This window comes from Gossypium arboreum, chromosome 2 (assembly GCF_025698485.1).
Source record: "Gossypium arboreum isolate Shixiya-1 chromosome 2, ASM2569848v2, whole genome shotgun sequence".
In the NCBI taxonomy this organism is placed as follows: domain Eukaryota; kingdom Viridiplantae; phylum Streptophyta; class Magnoliopsida; order Malvales; family Malvaceae; genus Gossypium; species Gossypium arboreum.
Window position 1 is genome coordinate 106003472 of NC_069071.1, and position 21396 is coordinate 106024867.

Genomic DNA, 21396 nt, shown 5'->3' on the forward strand with positions numbered 1-21396 from the left:
CTCCACACGGTGTAAGGTTGGTACGGGGGTGTATACGGTTGGATATGGTTGGGTTTCTGCATAAACATGTAATATCTGTTCTGTTTTGTTATGGGCCTATGGGCTTTATTCTGAATTGCTCGGGCTAAGGCCAACTTATTCTATTTCGTGGTTTGAGCTGATATAGGCTATGGTTGGGTTAATTTACACACCGAGTTTCACCAAACTCACCCCTTTTATTTTCATCCACGCAGGTAATCCCCAACCATAGTGGGCTTGGAGCTGTGAGGGAATTTAGAGTGGCCACCCGTTCTGAAAGTTTGATTTTCTTCTAGTGAACTAGACATCCTTTTATTTACGTTTGAAGTTTTGGGTTTTTAAATGTAATAAGGCCACTTAATTATTTTTGATGGTTTTAATATGTATTACTAAGATAGGTATTACTTATTTTAACTGTTGAAACTGGATAGCTTTAGGGCGCGTTTTCAAAAACAACAATTGATTTCAAAATAACACGACAACAAGCAAAGCTTCCGCAATGAAAGTATTTTCCAAAATTAATCACTTTTCTTAAAAATGACGTAATCAAATCGGTTTCCTAGAAATATCCATGACGTTAAGGTGTGGCAATGGCGGTATGCATGTCTAGGATTGGATCCGAAGGGAGCTTGGTACTTAAGCAGTCCGATGGACTCACCACCTCTTTTCCGGTTTCCTACCTGGTGCACAGCTTCCATTCACTTTAACCTATAATGAAATTATCTTTTAAAACACTAAGTAAGTTTTTCTAGATCAACAATATAAAATGTTTTGAAAGCTTCGATGTGGCATGTCGGATCCGGTCATAATGTCTGGGCCGGGTTTAGGGTGTTACACAAACACTAAAAATTTAATGCTACTTAGCACTCATTGATGCGGTGCACATTCATTTTTCCATTAATTTCTTTTTTGGTCTAAATATGTACAAGTCAGATAAATGAACCAAAATTTTTATTATTTATAGTTATAAATTTAGGGGAAAATATTGGAGTTTTAAGGATCTTTAGTGTCAATATTGGATAACATTATCACTTCAACTGTGATATACTGCTCAAAACAAATTAATTTAACTGCTTGCAATCATCCTTTCAATTAGTAAATTTTAGTTACTGGTCTTAACATATGCAAAAAAAAAAAAAAATCTTATCTTGAGACTACAATATCCTTTCTATAGATAAAATTTGTATGTAAAATAACTATTATTGATGCATAAATACGTGAGAGGTCATAATTAATCTTGTGTAGAATATTTGCATAATAGATAAAACCTTTTCATTTTGAAAAGAAACTATTAACTAATTTTTCAAAGGAAAAGAACAGTTTGCAGCGAACGACTACTTACAAATTTTGGCAACGTCGTTTTTCTCTTACTCATTTTAAGTTTTTTTTCTTTTTTTTTTCTATCTTATTATAAAGTTATAAATACAAGATAAAAAAAAGTATGAAAGAAGTTGCTTGAATTGGTTAAACATAATTGTAATATAAAGCATATAAATAATTGTTGATACATAATACAACAAGGGAGCAGGGCAAGGAGGAGGCCACAGTGGCATTATGGAGGTCGGTTTACCTATAAAGGCCGAGAGCTAGAGCAAGGAAAATGGGACAAACTTATTGAGAGAGCAAATGTTTAGAGTAACCTTAGGATGTTCAAGGGTCGATCCCCTATTGTTAGTAAACTACATGTTGAGCCAACGAACAGAATTATGAGCATAATTAAGCTGCCAAGTTGCAGAAGTATCATGTGTTTTGTTACTAAGATAATGATTAATTTTTTTTTCAACATCAGGGTGGCCAAAAGATAATACATTATTAGCAAGTGAGAAGATTACAAAGGCAATATCAATAACATAAAGAGCGAAAAGTTCACTAGCCTTTTTTAAAAGACTAGACTGACCTAATTACTACGTGACTACTATCATCTTTTATTTTCACCATCTTAATCTTTTGGCAACCTAATTTTTTCTTCACTGTAACAACTCAATTTTAGATGGTGTTGGAGAATGCGGTTTTGAAATTTCAACTGAAAATATATTATTGGACGGTCTGGAAATTAAATCGAGAAAATCATTTAATAAATTTCAAAGACTAAATTATAAAAATCCAATCGCTATAGAAATTTTAATTTGGAAAATGTTTAAGGACCCAATTAGCAATTAACCTAGGACCAAATGGTTAATTTAACCATTATTGTTAGATGAATTAGTATATTTTGATGTCATCAACTTATCATTCTTTAAGTTAGTTTAATTAGCAAGTTAAGCAAAATTAATGGTTAAAATTTAAGTTAATTAGGTTTAATGGCATTTCTAATCTAAGTATATATTATAAGTTAGTGGAGAGAAGAATGAAAGTTATCATCTTCTCCAAACTTGTGTCATCAAAGTAGGAAGAAAAAGAAAGAAATTCCCTTTTTGATTTCTTTACAAATTGGTCCAAAATCCCTAAGGTACTTAAGTCTTTTGTTTGAAAGTTTTATGTTTTCATGATTATCTAAGCTTGATTAAGCTTTCCCATGCCTTAGATTTTTTTCAATTGTTAAATGTTTATCGAATTTTAATTAATGGGTATTTGATGAAATTGAGTTTGGTTTTGATGAGAATTTGAAGTATGAGTTTTGAGCATGTTAGAACTAACACCACGTTTGATTGAGGTGAATGGAATAAAACTGTAATGGAATTGAGATGTAATAGAATAGAGCTGTAATGGAATAAAGTTGTAATCAATAATTCAATTGTTTGGTTCAATGGAATAGAGTTGTAATAGTTTTCTTGTAATTGGTTGAATGAAATAGATGTAATGACCCACTAGTCACGAGTATCGAAAAGTGTATTTTTGGGTCTCCGTTTTCGAAAAACGAATTAGTAAATATTTATTAAAAATATTTATGAAGTTAGTTGTGTGGTTAATTAGGTTTGGATAGATGAATTTGTTTAAATTAGGAGTAATTGGGTATAAGGATTAGATTAAATACAGAGTAAAAGTTGAATTATAGAATAGAGAAAATTCAAGGGACTAAATAAGCAATTAAATCTTAAATTGACATGTGTGTGGTAAAAATAATTTCCATGTGTATAAATAATATACATATATTAGTAATTATTATATATTTACTTATAATTTAAGTAAATATTATTTTTTATTATTATATTATTTATTATATTAATTAAATAAAGTAAATAAATTAAATTAAATTATGACAATTGTGTGGTAATAATAATGTAAATGTGTAAAATTTTATATACATACATTTGTAATACATATATATTACTTATTATTTAAGAAAATATTAAAATATTATATTATTATTATAATTAAAATAAAGAAACAAAAGAATGAAAAAGGAAACAGAATAGCAAAACGAAAACAGGGGAAAGAAAGGAGAAAAAGAAAGAAAGAAAGAAAGAAAAGAAAAAGGGAAATTAGGGTTTTAAAGGTTCCAAGTTCAAGTGGCAAGTCAATGTAATCTCTTTTCTTATAATTTTTGATGTTTTTGAATCCTAGAACAAAATACTACTTGATATAAGTGGAAAATTTGAAAGTTAATTGATTTTTAGATGTGGTTTATATTGAATTAATTGAAGAATTTGGGTCAGAATTGATAGAATTTTAAGTTAGAATTGAGAAAAGGATTGAATTGTAAGTTAAATCATAAGTTTTATGTAGTAAGGACTAAATTGAAAGAAATTAAAAATTAAGGATTCATGGTGAAATTAGAGAATTGAAATTAGATTTTAAGTGATAGTTGAATGAAAAATAAAGAGTAAAATTATGAATAAAATAAGGTTAGATTTGAATAGGGATTTAATTGGAATTTAGGCAAAAGTTGTGTATAAATTGAAATGTTCAATATGAAATTGTAGTGTATTGATAAATTTTAATTGTTTTAATTCCGTAGCTAACATTGTGCCGGAGACCTCGGCTAAGAAAGTAAAAGAGAAAGTCGATGAGGAGTGATTCAGAAATTACGGTTTGTATTTCTATAATCTGAATTTAATATTTAATTGTTGAATTATTACTTAATATGTATGGTAAGTGCATTGAGGTTATATTGATTTTATGATACTGAATTGAATTGAATGGAATTGATTTCATGTACATATGTGGATATTTGAATTGGAATGAATATTGTTTGAAATTGAAAAGTGAATTTAATTATTAATTGTTGTATTTTGATTAAATATTATGGTAAGTAATTTAGGTGAGAATTATTTGTATTGTGTTTTACAATTGAAATGGATTGATTGGGAATGTGATCAAATAGATATGAATATGTGATTATAGTTGAATTTGAATTATGAATTTATGTGATTAATTAAAATGTGTATTGATTGGAAACTGAAAAGTGAATTGAATACCCCATTAACTGTATCGGGCTGAGTCTGATATAGTTGGTATGCCATAGGATTGGAAGTGTTCAAGGTTACTTTGACTTCGAGTCGATGAGACACTGGGTGTCATTATATTACTTCGGATAGATTCGATGAGGTACTGGGTACTAACTTACTTCGGCATGGCCGATGAGATACTGGGTGTCAACTTATTACTTCAAACTATCTGATGAGGCACTGGGTGTCATATTGGTGTGTTTGGTTGGACCCGTGTATTCGTCAAAGTCTGAGTTTTGTTAATAGGGGTAAACAAATGATTTGGCCAATTGGTTGACAATGAATAATATTGAATATGGATTGGAATGGACAATGAAATGAAATATGCAATTGAAATGCATGGAATTGCATGAATGAGGGATTCATGAAATGGATATTGGTTTGAAATTGAATGGTTTATCCTATTGAGAAAAACTATTGAATAGCAATTATGAAATTGAAGTAGTATGATATGAGAATTGAAAGTGTTGTGAATGATACATTTATGAAATTGATTATTTGTTGAATGATTTTGTTTATGTGTGTTTATATAAATAAATATTATAATTTTTTGTTTAATAAATATTTGGATTATAGAAATACCACTAAGTTTATACTCAGCGTACAGTTTGTTTTCTATGCACAAGTTAGATTAAAGTCAGATTGTCAAATCAGCATCTAAAACCAATCCCGAACTCAAAGTGGTGAATTACTTTTCTTTTTGGTAAATGGCATTTACCTAGGTTGTTTGTGTATGTCATTTTGAGAAATGGTTTTAAACGATGTTATAATATGATAATGTTTAAAACATATGAACTAATGTGTTATGTATTATTGCTATCAAATGATATGTTTTGGTTCAAATAAGTATGAATATAGAATTAGTTATTGGAATACTATTAGATTGATTTAGATAATACAGTTAGAGTATCTATGAATGTATATTGGTTAGTTTATTAGGTTGATGATTGAATATGATTTAGGAATATTTATATATGTTTTGGGCCTCGAGGGCTCATTAAAGGGACGTTATAATTAAAATGCAATATGTATGCTAAATAATTATGTGATTGCCCGTATTTGTTCTAAACTTTTCGGTAATGCCTCATAACCCTGTTCCGGCGACGGATAAGGGTTAGAGAGTGTTACAATAGATGTTGTAATAGCATAAAGAAAAAGGCTTAAATGATCAGAATACCCTTAACACGATTTTTTTAGGTAGATGATTATTGTTATTGTTTAAATTTTAATAAAATTATTATTAAATATAATTTAATAAAAATAAATAATTTAATCATATTTTAACATAATTATTATTAAATATAATTTAATAAAATAATATATAATTTAATCATATTTCAATATATTTATATAAATATTTATTTTTATCAAACTTTATAATTATAGACGTATTAAATTATATTAAAACAAGATTATTTGTGACAAATTTTCTCTCTTTTTTTTCCCATTTTCTTCTCCCTCTACCTCTATCTCATGAGTCCTCTTTTTCTACAAACTTGCAACTTGCAGCCATTAGACATTGTTTCCTACTGTCACCGATGGTCGAATGTTGGCCCAAAATTCACCGTCATTTTCCATTTTTTGATATGTTATTTTTTTTCTATTATCTTTCTTCACCCTAAGTTTTTAAGTCTGAAAACCCACTGAAAATACTCAAATTCATAACCATATTTTATGGCCAAACAAACATGAACCATTAAGGAGAAAAATGAACTTTGTAGGAAAATGAAGAATAGAAATGGAGAAGAGATCGCTAGCTTTGTTGGTCATCAATTTCAATTCAACGAAAACTGGTGAATAAGGAATTGCCTTGATATAGCCAATCTCAAAGCAGGTTTGTTTAGATTTCTCTTTCTAAACTAAATCCAAGCTCTTATATCCTCTCTTCTTTTAAACTATTTTCTTTTATTATTATTTTCTTTTTAATTTGCGGGTTGTTGCAAGATATGCTGAGTTGGGCAAAATGGGAATATTTTTTTTGTTGCATTCCTAGAAGCACCGAATAGTCATTTGGAGGGTGAAGCTATGAATGGCTATTCAACGTTTTTATTGAATTGGGCTGTAATCACCTATTCGTCTGAATAAAATTACCAACAACCAAACTACTGAATGGAGGGACCGCATCGAATATGGCTTGAATGACATTGCCATTCATATGAACCAAACATGCTCTAAGTTCAAAAGTAGAGAAAAGTGTTGGAATTTATTGGAAATTAACTAATTTTAATAGTTAATTTTGTGAAATTAGGGACTAAATTGAATAAATCAAAAGTTGTTAAAAATTTATACTATAGATTAAAAGTTCAAAGTCCATAATGAAAAAAATATGTAATTAGATTTTGATCAAATGTTGAATATCAAAAAATATGAACAATTTGGATACAAGGACTAAAATGAATAAAATGTAAACTATGTTTAACAATGTACTTTTCATGTGATTGAGTGGAAACTAATATTGTTTCTATATTTGAATTATCATATGTAGCTAAAGACAACGTCGAGTCGTCTTGAGAGAAAGGAAAGGCAAAAGTTGTAGACGAGCAACTAATATGGTTTGTGCTTCTATGATTTGAATTCAATACATATAGATATATTCACATGACTAGTTGCACACTAGCTTGATTAAGGTAATGTACCTACTTGTCTCATGAAATTGGTAAGTATTACTTGGTTGGTAACCTGTGAAACATGTAGTGATATGTATGTGATGATATGAAATTATATGAATTGAATTGGGTTGAGCATGATATAAATTGGTGTTATATGAAACTATTATAAGTGATCATGAATATGTATTTGTGTTTGGAACATTGGTTACCCTATTAACGATCTCGGGCAGAGTTAGGTATAGTTGGCATGCCATAGGATTGGATTAGTGTACGGGATTTTACTTCGGTTTATACTGATGAGGCATGAAGTGCATATTATACTTCAGACATTCTGATAAGGTGCAGAGCATACATTACTTCAAGTTATACTGATAACGCATGGAGCACATATTATACTTTGGACGTATTGATGAGGCACTGTGTGCCAGATATATTGGTGTGACGGTTGGATGATTCGTGTATCCGTCTTGAAATGTGGATCATAAAGCATATAACTTGCTAAGTGATATTTGATATGAAATGCTAATAGTAAATGGTGTAACTTGAATTTCAGTGTTAAAGTAACAAAAGATAGAATGTTAAAAATCATGCGAACCGATTTAAAAGAGCCTTGAAGGTCGATACAGAAATAAATGAATCGGTGTATTCAAAATGGAAATGAGAAAATGAAATGAAGTTTGTGACAATATGATACATATGTAAATGTGATTTGATGATAGAAGATATTATATGTGTAACACCCCTAATCTTTATCTGTCGCCGGAACAGGGTTACAGAGCATTACTGGACTTTTCAAATCAAATACGAACATTTCATAACAGTTAACATACATATCAAAAATTAATCATAATCACTCATATTGTCCCTTATATGAGCCCTCGAGGCCCAAAATACACATTAGAAATAAATTGGGACTAAACCGAAAACTCAGAGAATTTTTCAGAAAATATCAAAAATTTTCAAAGGAGCAGGGGACTCACGCCCATGTGGCCAGGCCGTATGGCTCACACAAGCCGTGTGGGCATTCGAAATTGAGGCACATGGCCATGTCCCAGCCAGTTTCCAAATTAAGGTGCTTACTGAATTGGGTCACACAACCAAGACACACACAAGTATTCTAAGCCGTGTAAGTATATTGACTTGTATTTTTAAGGTGCAAGGGTCACACGACCAAGCCACACCCCTGTGTGCTAGGCCGTGTGAAAAATCCTGGGTATTCTGTTTTGCAATTTAATAGATGCAGGGGACACACGGCCAAATCACACGCCCATGTGCTAGGTCGTGTGTCACACATGGCTGAGACACACACCCGTATGGACAAAAATAGGTCATTTCAAAGCCACATTTCTCACCCTTTTAGGTATCATTCAAAACACAACATTTTAACACATCAAAGAACCATATCAAAGCAATCAAAGCAAGCCAAAGTCATGTTTTATACCCAATATGTATCATATGTACTCTAAATACTCAAACTTACCTATTTAATCCACTTAATAAACTCACTAACGTTTACTACTAATTACATACCTACAAGCTTATATCATTCACAGCCACATCACCAATTTACTTCATTTTCAAATCAACATATATATTTTAAGTTGGTTGTATAAGCAAAACATCATTCATAACATCTATACATATCAACTTTAATCTAATCCACATCAATCCCTATACGTGTCATATAAATCATGTTAAACACTTCAAAAACTACCGGAATAAGCTAGATAGTTTGACTTGATGTACCGATCTGATCTTCCGACCTCATGAAAATTCTACAACATTAAACCATACAAGTAAGCTTAATGAAGTTTAGTAAGTTCGATGGGTTAAACATAAATCTTACCAAACCTACTATAACAAATCAATTAAATAAATTCATTCAATGTAAACTCCTTGCCAATCACAACTTCAATCGATGAATACACTTATTTTAGATCAATACTAATAACAAACAATATGTCTTTCAATTTCAATTTCATAAGTTACTTACCAAATCTTCCCAAATTGAAGAACGGCTTACGGATAAGAGTACATCGTTTTCAAAATCCCAAATGTTGAATAGAAGCTTATGAGAGCTAAACAGAAACCAATAAGGGTTGAACGAAAACTCATAAGAGCTGAACAGAAACCCTTAAGGGTTAAACAGAAGCTCAAAAGAGCTGAACAAAAACTCATATGAGTTAAACAGAAGCTCATAAGAGCTAAACGGAAAGTAAACACGAGAGTTCACAACAGATGCTAAACCTCGAGTACTTGAGTAATTTGCTACCATTTTCCTCCAATGTCATCAATTCACAGAATGCCAAATGTACTGAAATCTCGCGTTCCATTTAATTCGAATATTCAATTCAAATTTTATAACTTTAACAATATTTCATTTTCAACAATAGAATAAATACATAATACCATTCATCAATATAAAAGTTTAACCGTGCGAACTTACCTGGGTTAAATTGTAATATTTATAGTAGTTCAGGGATTATTCCGCTAATTTTCCTTTTTCATGAGTATGTACAAGATCTTGATCTAATATAAAATTACTCAAGATCTTGATCTAATATAAAATTACTCATTCATTAGCATATATTTCAATTCTAATTCATTTCACAATTAATACCCTTTAATTTTTAAATTTACACAATTACCCTAAACTTTCACAACTTTTGCAATTTAGCCCTTAACTAATTAATCTATCAAATTAACTAATTTTTCTCAATTAATAATTTATCTAAATATTCTAGGATATCACATAGCACTTGATAAAACATAAATTTAATACCAAACCCTAATTCTTTAATTCTTCACAATTTGATCCTAAAATCAATATTCAACAAAAATCACTTTATAAAATAATCATACAACAAAATTAAATCTCTAAATCCATGTTATTCATCTAAAAATCTAATACTCGTCAATGGTAACTTCCAAAATTCTTAATAAAATCAAAAATTAATGTAAAACTTAGTTGAACCTAATTGTAACAATCTTAAAAACACAAAAATTACAAGAAAAAAGGCAAGAATTAAACTCACATGGAGATAATATATGAAAACAAGCTTTAAGAACTCTTCAATGGTGTTTTGGACAGAAAATTGGAGAAGAAATTGTCTAGAAACTATTAAAATCCAATTTGATTATTTTAATTTCATTTTATTTACAATTTTGCCCTTAAATTACATTATTTTATTATTTTTCTTTGCTTATGCCGCCTTAGCCATCTCATTTAGGCTTAATTACTCTTTAATTCCTCCCTCATTTACCATTTAAGCCATTTAATCACTATTTCTTGTAATTCACAAGTTTTGCACCTTTTTTCAATTTAGTCCTTTTTAATTAATTAACTATCAAAACATTAAGTTTTTCTAACGAAACTTTAATACTACTTAATAACACTCCTTAAATATTTATAAAAATATTTACAACTCGGTTTATAGAATTGAGGTCTCGATTCCTTATTTTCTAAACCACTTAACCTAAGAAATCTTTATAAAACACAAATTATTAATTCAAAAATCTTTCTAAAACCACATTTGACTCGGAAATACTAAATAATAAAATTTACTAGCTTACTCATCGGATTTGGTGGCCTCGAACCATTGTTTCCGACACCACTAAAAATCAAGTTGTTACAATATGTTCATATATGATATGCTAAATGAAATATGGTATGAGGATTGATACAAGAGACAAGAAATGTAATTTTGTTTCAATTGATAACTAGATCACATTTTGACTATAATTTACATCTTATTTCTATTTGTATTATTGATTTAAATCATGTTATGACCATTAAGCTCTATTGTTAAGCATAGGGTTTGTTTACTCCCTTATGTAGGTGTCGTAGATCTTAAGGTCGCAAAGTGATCAGTAGTATCTAGATTCTACCCTCTTGCTCGGCAAGTTTGTACAGTTTTGTTATGTTAATAGCATGTGGCACGTACCTAAAGTTTTGGGTTAGATTTTAAGCTCAGTGTGTCATTTGGTATATATATGATGGAAATGTTAGAATTTATAAAATAAATCTACAATATAACTTAATAAACCAGGACCTGTCATGTCAAATCATTAAGAATAAATCAAGAACAAAACTAGATGCGGAAGCATACCTGAATCCATGGATTCCTTGAAATTTTCTGGAACTTGGGGATTTGATCTTCCAAATTATCACACAAGAAATTCAGAGAATATCTACTCTCTCTTTCCTAATAATGGGATATTAGAAAAGATATCTTGTGTATAATTTGGGGACCATAACCCTAATATTTATAACCTTAGCATATTAGTTCTAATCAAATTCTAATTAGCCCATTATTAATTAGAATTTGATTAGAAGAGTATCTACACATATTTGACCCATACTTTATTTAATAATTAAAAGCCCAATAAAATTCTAACCAAATTAGATCACTTTTAATTTGGGCTAACCTATCATGATAGTAAATAATAACATGTAATTATCCTTATTATATATGTGGTGTCCAAATTTTCCAACAGGAAAAGGTTTACATTTTAAGCATGACCATATGTGTTTGATGACATGTATAAACATCTAGAAAGTTAATGTTTACTTGCCCAATAGGCCATGTTATACTTATGATTGAGTTATTTCTTGCTTGCCAAGTAAATGGATGTGTTACATGCCTGAGATTATATATTGATAAGTGTTTGATATGTCAAGGATGGTAGTTTAGCTTTTGAAGTAATGCCTAAATTGCAATGTTGCTAAGTTTTGGGTCACATAAACCATTTGATATTTGTACTTGGCCGATTAGAGATGAACGATTCAAATTTTGAGGGAAACTACCCTCAAGGTTACGATACTGGTTTCATGACATTAAGTTTTTGTTTTTACAGTCGCATTTCTCCCCTACTGAGATCGTGACATTGAGCCTATCGGCTTTTATGGTCACAACGTTCCTATGCTAAAGTCGCAACGTTAACCTCCTGACTCAAAGGTCATGACTCACTTCGATTGAAGATGTCATGGTTCTACCCTCAGTTTCGCGACATGCATTTTCTTCATGTCGCGACATTACATCTATATTTTGAAAATTTTACGTTCCAGTCTCTCATTTATCACCGATGTTTCAAAAAAGTTTCCATAAGCTCGTTTATAACCCATATTTGATTGAATAATGTATTTAATTAAGTTTTGGAATCTAATAACTTGTATGACTTGTTTATATGTAAATGAAATCGTATTTGTTTTAGCAACGAATATGGCACCTCACATTCAGATCCGGCAATCGTGTCGAGTGTGGGGTGTTACATTTAGCCATCTCAAAAACCAATAAACAATAAGAGAGAGAGAGAGAGAGAGAGAGAGAGAGAGAGAGAGAGAGATTAGTAGTAAGTAACTAAGAATTAGTTTTTTAAAAGTTTGAGTTGTCAAATTTCACTATGTTACGCAAAATCTATATTGTATTTTGTTTGATTTAAGCTGGGTTAAATCTCTACTTGGGGCCTAAACTTGGCAACAACTCTCACATTGGTGCCTAAACTTTTTTCGTCCTTGTTAGTCCTTAAGCTTTATATTTATTCCCATATTGGGGCCTAATCATTTTTTAACCTAGTTGTTCCCTAAACTTGACAATTTTTCCTATATTGGTGCCTAAACTTTAGGCTTTTTAGGGAAATATCAAGACTAAATCAGATAGGAAAAAAAATTGAGGCCCAAATGTAAAAATGATTGTCAAGTTCAATGCCTAATTTTATCAAAAAAAAAAAAGTTTAGACCCCAAACAATGATTAAACCTAATTAAATTATATACTAATTTAAGGTGTCTTGAAAACCATAATAGTTTTTATTTATATGGAATTAACAGTGCAAACACTAAAAATTGTAATGCTACATAGTACTCATTGATGTGTTACACATTCTTTTTTCCATTAATTTCACTTTTGGTTTAAATGTGTACAAGTTGGATAAATGGACCAGAACTTTTACTATTTATAGTTACAAATTTAGGGGAGAAATTGGATTTTTAGAGATATTCAGTGTGAGCATTGGATAGCTTTATCACTTCAACTTTGGCTATATCGCCCAAAACAAATCAATTTGATTGCCTGCACTCATCCTTGCAATTAGTAAATTTTAGTTATTGATCTTAACATATGCAAAATATTATATATTATGATGTTGAGATTATAACATTCTTTCTAATGATAAACTCTATATGTTAAATACTTTTTATTGACGCATAAATGCATCTTTAGAGAGATCATAATTAATATTTTGTAAAGATTATTTTCATAAAAGTTAAAACTTTTTTGTTTTGAAAAGAAATTGTAAATTTAAATTAAACTCTACTTCAAATTTCTCCCAAACTCACAATTTCAATATTAAAATAAACCTTCATCTTCTTTTTCATTAAAACAAATCCCCATTTTCAATATTAAGAACTCAAAATAAGATAGAACAAAAATGGCAAAAAAGAAAACCCACTTTCTCCGCTTTTAGACATTACAGGTTTTTATCGAAATTAATGGATAAAACAATGTGCAACACATCAATGATTTTTAGTTAATGTTAACTTCAAATATTTTATTTAATTAAAAATTCTTCAAACTTTTTTTTTTTTTAAACAACCTTAATAACTCTAGTGGCAACAGAAAACTTTGACCAAAAAATATTTAGATGCCAAAATGTTAAAATTTACATAATTTGGGTACCAATTTTTCATAGTAAAATGACTTTTTGGGATCTGATGCGACATTGAAAACAATAACCGAACTTGCTAGCATACCATAAACAGTCCAATAGTTTATTTAGGTAAAAAGAATCAAATCATTCCTAAACTCAGCCATCTGTAAAGCACAGTTAAAATATAAAACAGGGGAAGAAGGGGGAAGGGGGACGATTGCTGTATGTTTTCTAACTTTAGAGGGGCATAAACCATGGTGATTAAGAAAAGGCTAATTAATGGCCAGCCTCGTTGGGTTCGCATAGAGACAGGAAAATCAAGAAGAAACTACGGGGCTTGCTGCAGTGACAGATCTTTCAACTGTTGGATATCCACTTTTGATGGTGCTCGAGTGAGAGCACACTGAGCAGTACTCGTCTTTGGGAAAGCAATGACATCTCTGATTGAATTTGCATCCGCTAACAACATAACCAATCTATCCAAACCATATGCGATTCCCCCTGTGAATAGGTAAAATAGATAAGTAACAACTTTATTCCAGGTAGGAAAATGACAATTGTTTCGTGGCCTAGGCATGTCATACCATGTGGAGGAGCACCCATGTCTAAAGCTTCCAGAAGATACCCAAACTTATCTTCAGCCTGTAAATAACATAAAACCCACATTTCTTTTTATTTGGACTGTAAAAGAACTGAGACCTCAGACATATTAATCTGAGCTTTTCTATGATCTAAAAGCATTCTGGTTTTTTACGTTCTTTTAGGCCACAGGCCATCACATTGACACTAGTTAGAAAACAGAACAAATTTGTGTAACAGACACAAGACTTGCCCAGTCACATGACGCTAACAATAACCGTTGGTTTACAAATTGTTGAATAACTTAAGGTTTTCTCACCTGTTCAGGAGAGATGCCAATAGTTTCCAATACTTTCTGTTGGATCTCACGTTTATAAATTCTTAAACTTCCTCCACCAATCTGAAAATGCAAGAGGCAATAATAATTCATTCAGTTACACCATCTATAAGAGATAGACAACCAAATCTTTACCCTTTAAAGTTTCTAAAAAGCACATAATATAAATACCTCAACTCCATTATAGACCATGTCATAAGCTAAGGCACGTGCAGAAGAAATATCTCCCATGTCTTCAGGGTTTGGTGCAGTAAATGGATGGTGCAAGGGCTACAATATGAGTAAATTTTCATCAAAAGGCAGTTGCAAACGGAAAATATTGTATTCAACATAACTGAAACTTCCATATATATAAAAATATTAATTTAACAATCTAAAACTTCCATATAAATTACATTAGCAAGCTAAAGCTTTCACCAAACTATGTTGTGGATGTAAAAACAAAAAGAAACTATAAAACCTACATTTTGAAGTATCGACTTGTATTTTGATACAACAGAGAGAACTTATAATACTATCGAAAACTAAATCTTAAAATGCAGCTACTCTATTAATTCCTCAAAAATGACAATCACACTGATATAATAGCAAACTAACATAAGAATAAATTATAAGATATAAAAAGGATATACAAGGGGGCATATCATAAAAATGCCAATTCTTTCTTAAGAATATATAGGGTTCATTTTTGGCAAACCAGCGGTGGAGTTTTTCAACTCCACAAGCAAAGTTCACAAGGTGCCACATGTCCAACCCAAAGGACATGCGCCACCCTTTTAACCTTAATTGAGGAGTCTAAAAACTCCATTAGGAGTGTATCAAATGAAAAACTTGTCATGCATATGATATATATCAATTATTTCAATAAAATCACCAACAACATAAGAGAATGATACAGACCTCAAGCCTCTGTTCTGAATCATTCCACTCAAACATTGGGAAATCAGTCACCCACAAAATTGAATGCCTAGACTGCATTTCAGAATTGAAGCAAATGCTTAATTTTAGAGAAAATAATAAGAGAAGCAACAACCATGTATATTTCAGATAGAAGACTGATCAGGAACTTACATGGTCAACCAAGCCCAGTTCGTGGGCTAAGAATACCCTAAGTCGATCTAAGGTTCTATTAACTGATGTCTGATGGCCCACTGCAAACAAGATCAGATCACCTGGTCCTGCAGAGCATTTTCTCAAGAAATCTTTTCTGTTTGTTGGACCCAAACTGGATACTAGTGCTGGAATTCCTTCGATCTCCCCTAAAAGAATAATAAAACCGTCATGCCGAGATTTACAAATAGCAAATCAACTTTTCAAAGGAAGGGGAGGATCTGAACTAGGTATGGAATATTTTTAATTACCATCATCCAAGACCTTAAGGAAAGGTAAACCCTTTGCTCCAGACTTGATTGCCTCATTATAAATATCACCTTTCTTAAGAGCTGTGTTTGAAAATCTTTTAGCACCTGAAGGCACACATATTGTTTTTATAATCCCCCCATTTTTTAATGTATCTGCAAAGAGCCTGAAGGGAGAGTCTAAGAAGACATTAGATACCTGCAGCTCCAACAGGGGGGAAAAAGTTAGAAAACACCAGATAATGAAGTAAACCAGCAAAAACTAGACAATATGTGAAAAAACTTACATTTTTCAACTCAAGATCAAATCTGATATCAGGACGATCAGAACCATATCGATCCATTGCCTCAGCATATGTGAGTCTTGGGAAAGGGTTAGGTAGTTGCACACCTTTAATCTCTAGAAAGACCTGCATTAAATAAGCTTTCTTAACCCTCCCATAATGTGAAGATACCAAAAAGATCTAAATTTCTTGTATAAGCATTAACTATTTCAAATGTCTGATATGGCGAGAGCAATCAGCTTCAGTCCTTTAACTAAAAAGGCAGAGTGCCAAAAAGCCCTTTGATGAATGCCTTGGGTGTCTACCTAGAGCGCCAATTACCAAACTTAGCTAGACTAACTAATGGGCTATGAGGCAGTGTAGATTCAAGCCAAGCCACTTAGAAGGCCCACAAGCTGAACCATGAAGCTTATCTCAAGCCCGAGCTGAAGTTGAACAGGCCAGTATTTAGAACTCCCCAACTTTAGGTAAGTGAAAAGTGTAACTTAACATTTGAACCCCTTCTATTGAAACATACCAGAAAATATTTATGAATACTTACTGCTGAAATATATTGTGGAGCTAGGACTCAAATTATCTTATAGCATAGAGGCCACAATTCACAAACCTTTCTAATTAAATCTTCATTAAGCCTAAGCATGTCCTCCAATGGAATGAAAGCCATTTCCATATCAAGCTGTGTGAACTCAGGCTGTCTATCTGCTCTCAGATCTTCGTCTCTAAAACATCTGGAAAAAATTATATCGTGGTTATAACCCAATGAATTCTCACAATACCTAGTTTTTGGATTACCCCTAATTCCTAGCAGGAAAAAGGATATTCTAAACCCCTCTCTTTTTTCTCTTTTTCGTTTTCTCTCTCGTAACAAACATAGGAAATATAAATCAAACCGAGTCCCGTGAATAGAACAGGATCATCCTAACTCTCAACATGGGGGTCGAGAAACGGGGTGAAATGGGCCTGAGTAAATCAGTCAGTTCTTCACAAAAGTGAAATGCAAAAAGCTTATCAAGATAGGAGACAAATTGCATCACTAACACGCAATGAGAAGTAAAAAATTTACCTTGCTATTTGATAGTATTTATCAAAACCTGAAACCATTAACATTTGCTTGAAGAGCTGTGGACTTTGAGGCAAAGCATAAAATGTTCCTGGCTTCAAAATATACATATGAGTGAATCAGACCTGTTCCATTGTCCCCATGATATAGGTAATTGATGAACACTAGAAAATTTAACACTTATCGACTGAATAACAACCAGTTAGGATGCAAAGATCTCTGACACCATACAAGTTCTTCATGCTGTCCTAAGGCATTTAATAGCAGCTTGATCATTAATACCTGGATTCTCGAGGGAACCAAATAATCCCGAGCACCTTCTGGAGTAGATCTAGAGAGCATTGGGGTTTCAATCTACCTTATAACCATGAACAGGTCAGAACCAAAACAGAGACTGAACATGAATCAGTAGAAAGTAACTAAAGAAATAACACTAAAATAAATTACAGTACTAGAACAAACGTAATAGGGCTACACCTCAACAAAATTATGTACATCCTCTAGATATCGTCGAATGAGTTTCACCACTCTATGACGCAACATGATGTTGAAATTCATTTGCTGTCGGCGTAAATCAAGGTATCGATATCTATGAGACAGGTATCCCAACAATAAACATCAATTCAGAGTCTCAAATATATCATAAGGAAAACATTAGCAATTAATTGAATGGCTTGTGAAAATTAAAGATTTTTAAAAGCAAAAATCTAAAAATATATTGTAAAACTAATCGAGCCAAGTCATCAGGAACAATGTAGCTCATTATTTATCCCTTCTTATGATAAAAGACAGTATCAGTTTTATCAGCTAATAAGTTGCATAGCTTTTCTTGGACTAATTGAATTAAATTCCAAGCTGACTACCTCAAACGGATTTCCTCCTTGACAAAATCATTTGCATCATCCGCACTAGTAACCAACAATGGTAGTTTTGAACTTACAGCATTCAATATCTGAACATGCTCTGCGGCGATCTGGCAGACATAATTGACATCTAATTAAATACATAGTAAAAAAGAATAAAAGCATAATAAGCTCAAAGATATTAATACACCTCTATTGAGCCGGTTTTCATTGAAAGCATAAGCTCAAACACAGTAATTGTTAAAATACTGGAAAGATTAATCAATCTTATTCGTCACCTAATGTACTGTACTTATACTCAATAATTAACTAACTTCCTATCAACAAAACTAATTAGTTACATGCTAACTAACCAGCTAACTAATCCTTTTAACAGTAATATACCTCTATGGAGCCGGTTTTCATTTTCTTATTAACAGACTCACTGGGCCGAGACCGGACAAAACCGTCAACAGCAACCACATACTCAAGCCTCAAGTCTTTAATAGCTTCATGGGCATCAGGAAACTCACCTGGAAGCGATGTAATCTATAATTCGAAAACAGTAAAACAATCAGTCAAAAAAAAAATCACAATTTCATTTTTAGAAAAAAGTTGAAAATAAGTAAATACCTGGACAATGCCGGTGTGGTCTCTGAGATTAAAAAAGGCAAGGCCGCCATGGACCCGGTGGAGAGCGACCCAGCCGCAAAGACGGACCCGAGAACCCACATCTTGATTAGACAAATCACCACAATAAGCGGTACGAGAGACCCAACGGAGAGAGTCAGAGAGAGGGGGTATGGGGGTGGGAATTTCAGGGGAAACGGAAGGAGGAGGAGATTGAAAAGTGGAAGCAGAAACAGAGGAAAGGGTTCGGGTTCGACGGTTCCTTGGAAGCGATTTTGGAATTAGAATGGAAGGGAAAACAGCGAGAGGTCTGGCGCGAAAGGAGAGGATAAGGAAGGATTTGAGAAGCACAGACATTGTGTTCTTAAGGCTTTTTGAGGAAAGTGAGTGAAATGGGGGTTCGGGCAATCTTTTAGCTTAGGGACATAAGCAGAAAACACAGGGCTTAATGGATTGGGTGCAGGCGTGCGAAGCACGTGGCTTCTATATTGTTTCAAAAATGGACTTTAAAAATCCGTTTAAAGATCATTCCCAGCGGTTTTTATCCAGATCGGAATCATGAAATTGGATTTTATTCATCAGTCCCATCCTTTAAACCTAAAATTAAAAGCCGAGATTTTAAAAATCTGAAAATTAATTTAGAAGTTTTAGATAAAAAAAATGTTGAAATATGAATCGAGTTTACATTCAAATATTCAAAGTTGGCCCAATTCATTTTCAAAATTCATAATGCATTACACTATGTCTTTTTTCTTTTTTTTTTATAACTATATATGTTCTCATTCATTTTCTTCAAGTTATTAGAATGATATTCAAATAAATCAATCTCAACAATAATAACTCTAATAATATAAATATTTAAAAACACTAACTTAAAATGAGAAAAATGATAATAAACGCTTAGCACAATTAGAAAAGGTGAATGCCTTGACTCTTTAATATTTGAATTTAAGATTAACAATGCGCGTTACATATGTTAGTCTCGTAGTCCCACCAAAAGATCTTGTCATGTGTGGATTTCAATTAGATTAGTTTGTTCGTAGTTTAGATTGTTAAACTTTCAATATACATAATTATTAATTATTAAATTAAAATAATATTATCATAATATTTTTAAAAAATTTAAAAGGTTAAACTTTGCTATTAGCCACTATACTTTATAAAATTTATGAATTTAGTCCCTATACTTTAATTTTGTCATTTTTATCTATGTGCTTTTGAATTAATCAAATTAGTCCCCATACTTTTAGAATGTTGAAATTTAGTTCTGATCAAAATAGTAACAATTAAGTCCAGTTTGTTAAATTCAATTACTAGTCATGTACTACGCCTACAATTATGATTTTTTTCCATGTTCTCCAATTAGATCATTTTACATCCTTATACTTTTCAAATTTTGGAATTTTAGTTTTTATACAAATGATTGTCGTTAATCCATTTCTAAATTTTCAGTGAGCAATAACAATATGACATGCAAGTACACATATAATAGTATGTTTAACGCATTAGATTTTAGAAATAGCATAACGTAATGAATTTAACAGTTATCATTTGATGAGAACTGAAATTTTAAAATTTAAAAAGTACATGGACTAAAAATGACCAAATTAAAATATAAGGACTAAATCTACAACTTTCACAAAATATAGGGACTAATAGTAGAATTTAACCTTTAAAAAATAATATGGGTGAACATATAATGGACTTGGTAATTATTTATAAATATGGATGAGCTTAGACAAAATTAGCAATATTATGTTGAAAACAAGGCTGTTTTACCCCAATAATACAAAAAAATTAATAACTTAAATGGCATTCTCACCAAATTATTTACCAAAATGGTATGACATGAACAGTAACCCTGGGTGGTGTTTGAAAAGGGATGGCACCACCCAACTTTATCACTAAAATCATAAGGCTATCATTAAGTCATTATAAGGTTATAAATAAATAAATATTTTGTTGATGGTGCCACCCTATAGCACTGGTATGAAGAACAACCGAGTAAAATACAAACAGTATACGGGTTAAAAAAATTTAAATGGGTAGAGAGGGAAAGCTAGACAGCACCACTACTTGTAAAAAAAAAATAGTAACCATGATTGAGAAGCAAAAAAAGGGGAGTAAAAATGGGAGATTTGAAGCCTGAGAAAGCAAAATAAAGGGGGGACCTCGTGATTGTCCAGTCATGTCTGACGCAAACGATCAGATTGGTGCCGCCTAATAGTCAGGCCCACTATATATAACCTGAATTTTTCCCTAATGTCCCTTTTTTTTTCATTCCTCTTAACCCACTATATATAACCTAGTCCCCTTTTCAGCACTTGTGTGTGCGTTTAAAAAAAAAAAACTTTAGGGTTAGGAAAAAGTAGGGGTTGGTATGGAAGGAGAGGAAACATCCTAGCAATGAGATACATTTTTTATTTTTTGTAATTATTATTTATTTGTTTGTTTTATTTAATTAATATAAAAAATAATTAAATAAAATGGTATGGCCAAATTTTTTGAGATTTTCAGCTTTTTATAATTATTATTTGTTTGAGATTTTCAGATTAATTTTATACATTTTAATATTTTTTGTGTTGAAAATTTATTATGTGGTGTTGTTGGACTGCATTAGAGATATATATTGAATTTTTGTTATG

General features: G+C 31.5%; 1 protein-coding gene across 1 annotated transcript; it reads right to left on the minus strand.

Annotated features, from left to right (window-relative positions):
- Positions 1 to 13761: 13761 nt before the first annotated feature.
- LOC108489649 (aspartate--tRNA ligase, chloroplastic/mitochondrial) lies at positions 13762 to 19434 on the minus strand. The gene is made up of 15 exons (XM_017794329.2): positions 18755 to 19434; positions 18527 to 18670; positions 18143 to 18252; positions 17757 to 17868; positions 17562 to 17633; positions 17283 to 17374; positions 16827 to 16947; positions 16223 to 16345; positions 15939 to 16134; positions 15649 to 15836; positions 15478 to 15549; positions 14749 to 14847; positions 14560 to 14640; positions 14246 to 14303; positions 13762 to 14162 (listed from the first exon to the last, which is right to left on the minus strand). The coding sequence occupies exons 1-15, from the start codon at positions 19106 to 19108 to the stop codon at positions 13990 to 13992; spliced, it is 1995 nt and encodes a 664-aa protein (XP_017649818.1). The 5' UTR covers positions 19109 to 19434; the 3' UTR covers positions 13762 to 13989.
- Positions 19435 to 21396: the final 1962 nt, after the last annotated feature.

Coding starts and splice junctions, on each gene's coding strand:
- LOC108489649 (XM_017794329.2), bottom strand. CDS start 19,108: ATGTCTGTGCTTCTCAAATCCTTCCTTATCCTCTCCTTTCGCGCCAGA. Junction 15,550..15,648: donor AACTGGGCTTGGTTGACCAT/GTAAGTTCCTGA, acceptor TCTGAAATGCAG/TCTAGGCATTCAATTTTGTG. Junction 14,163..14,245: donor CATGGGTGCTCCTCCACATG/GTATGACATGCC, acceptor ACCTATTCACAG/GGGGAATCGCATATGGTTTG.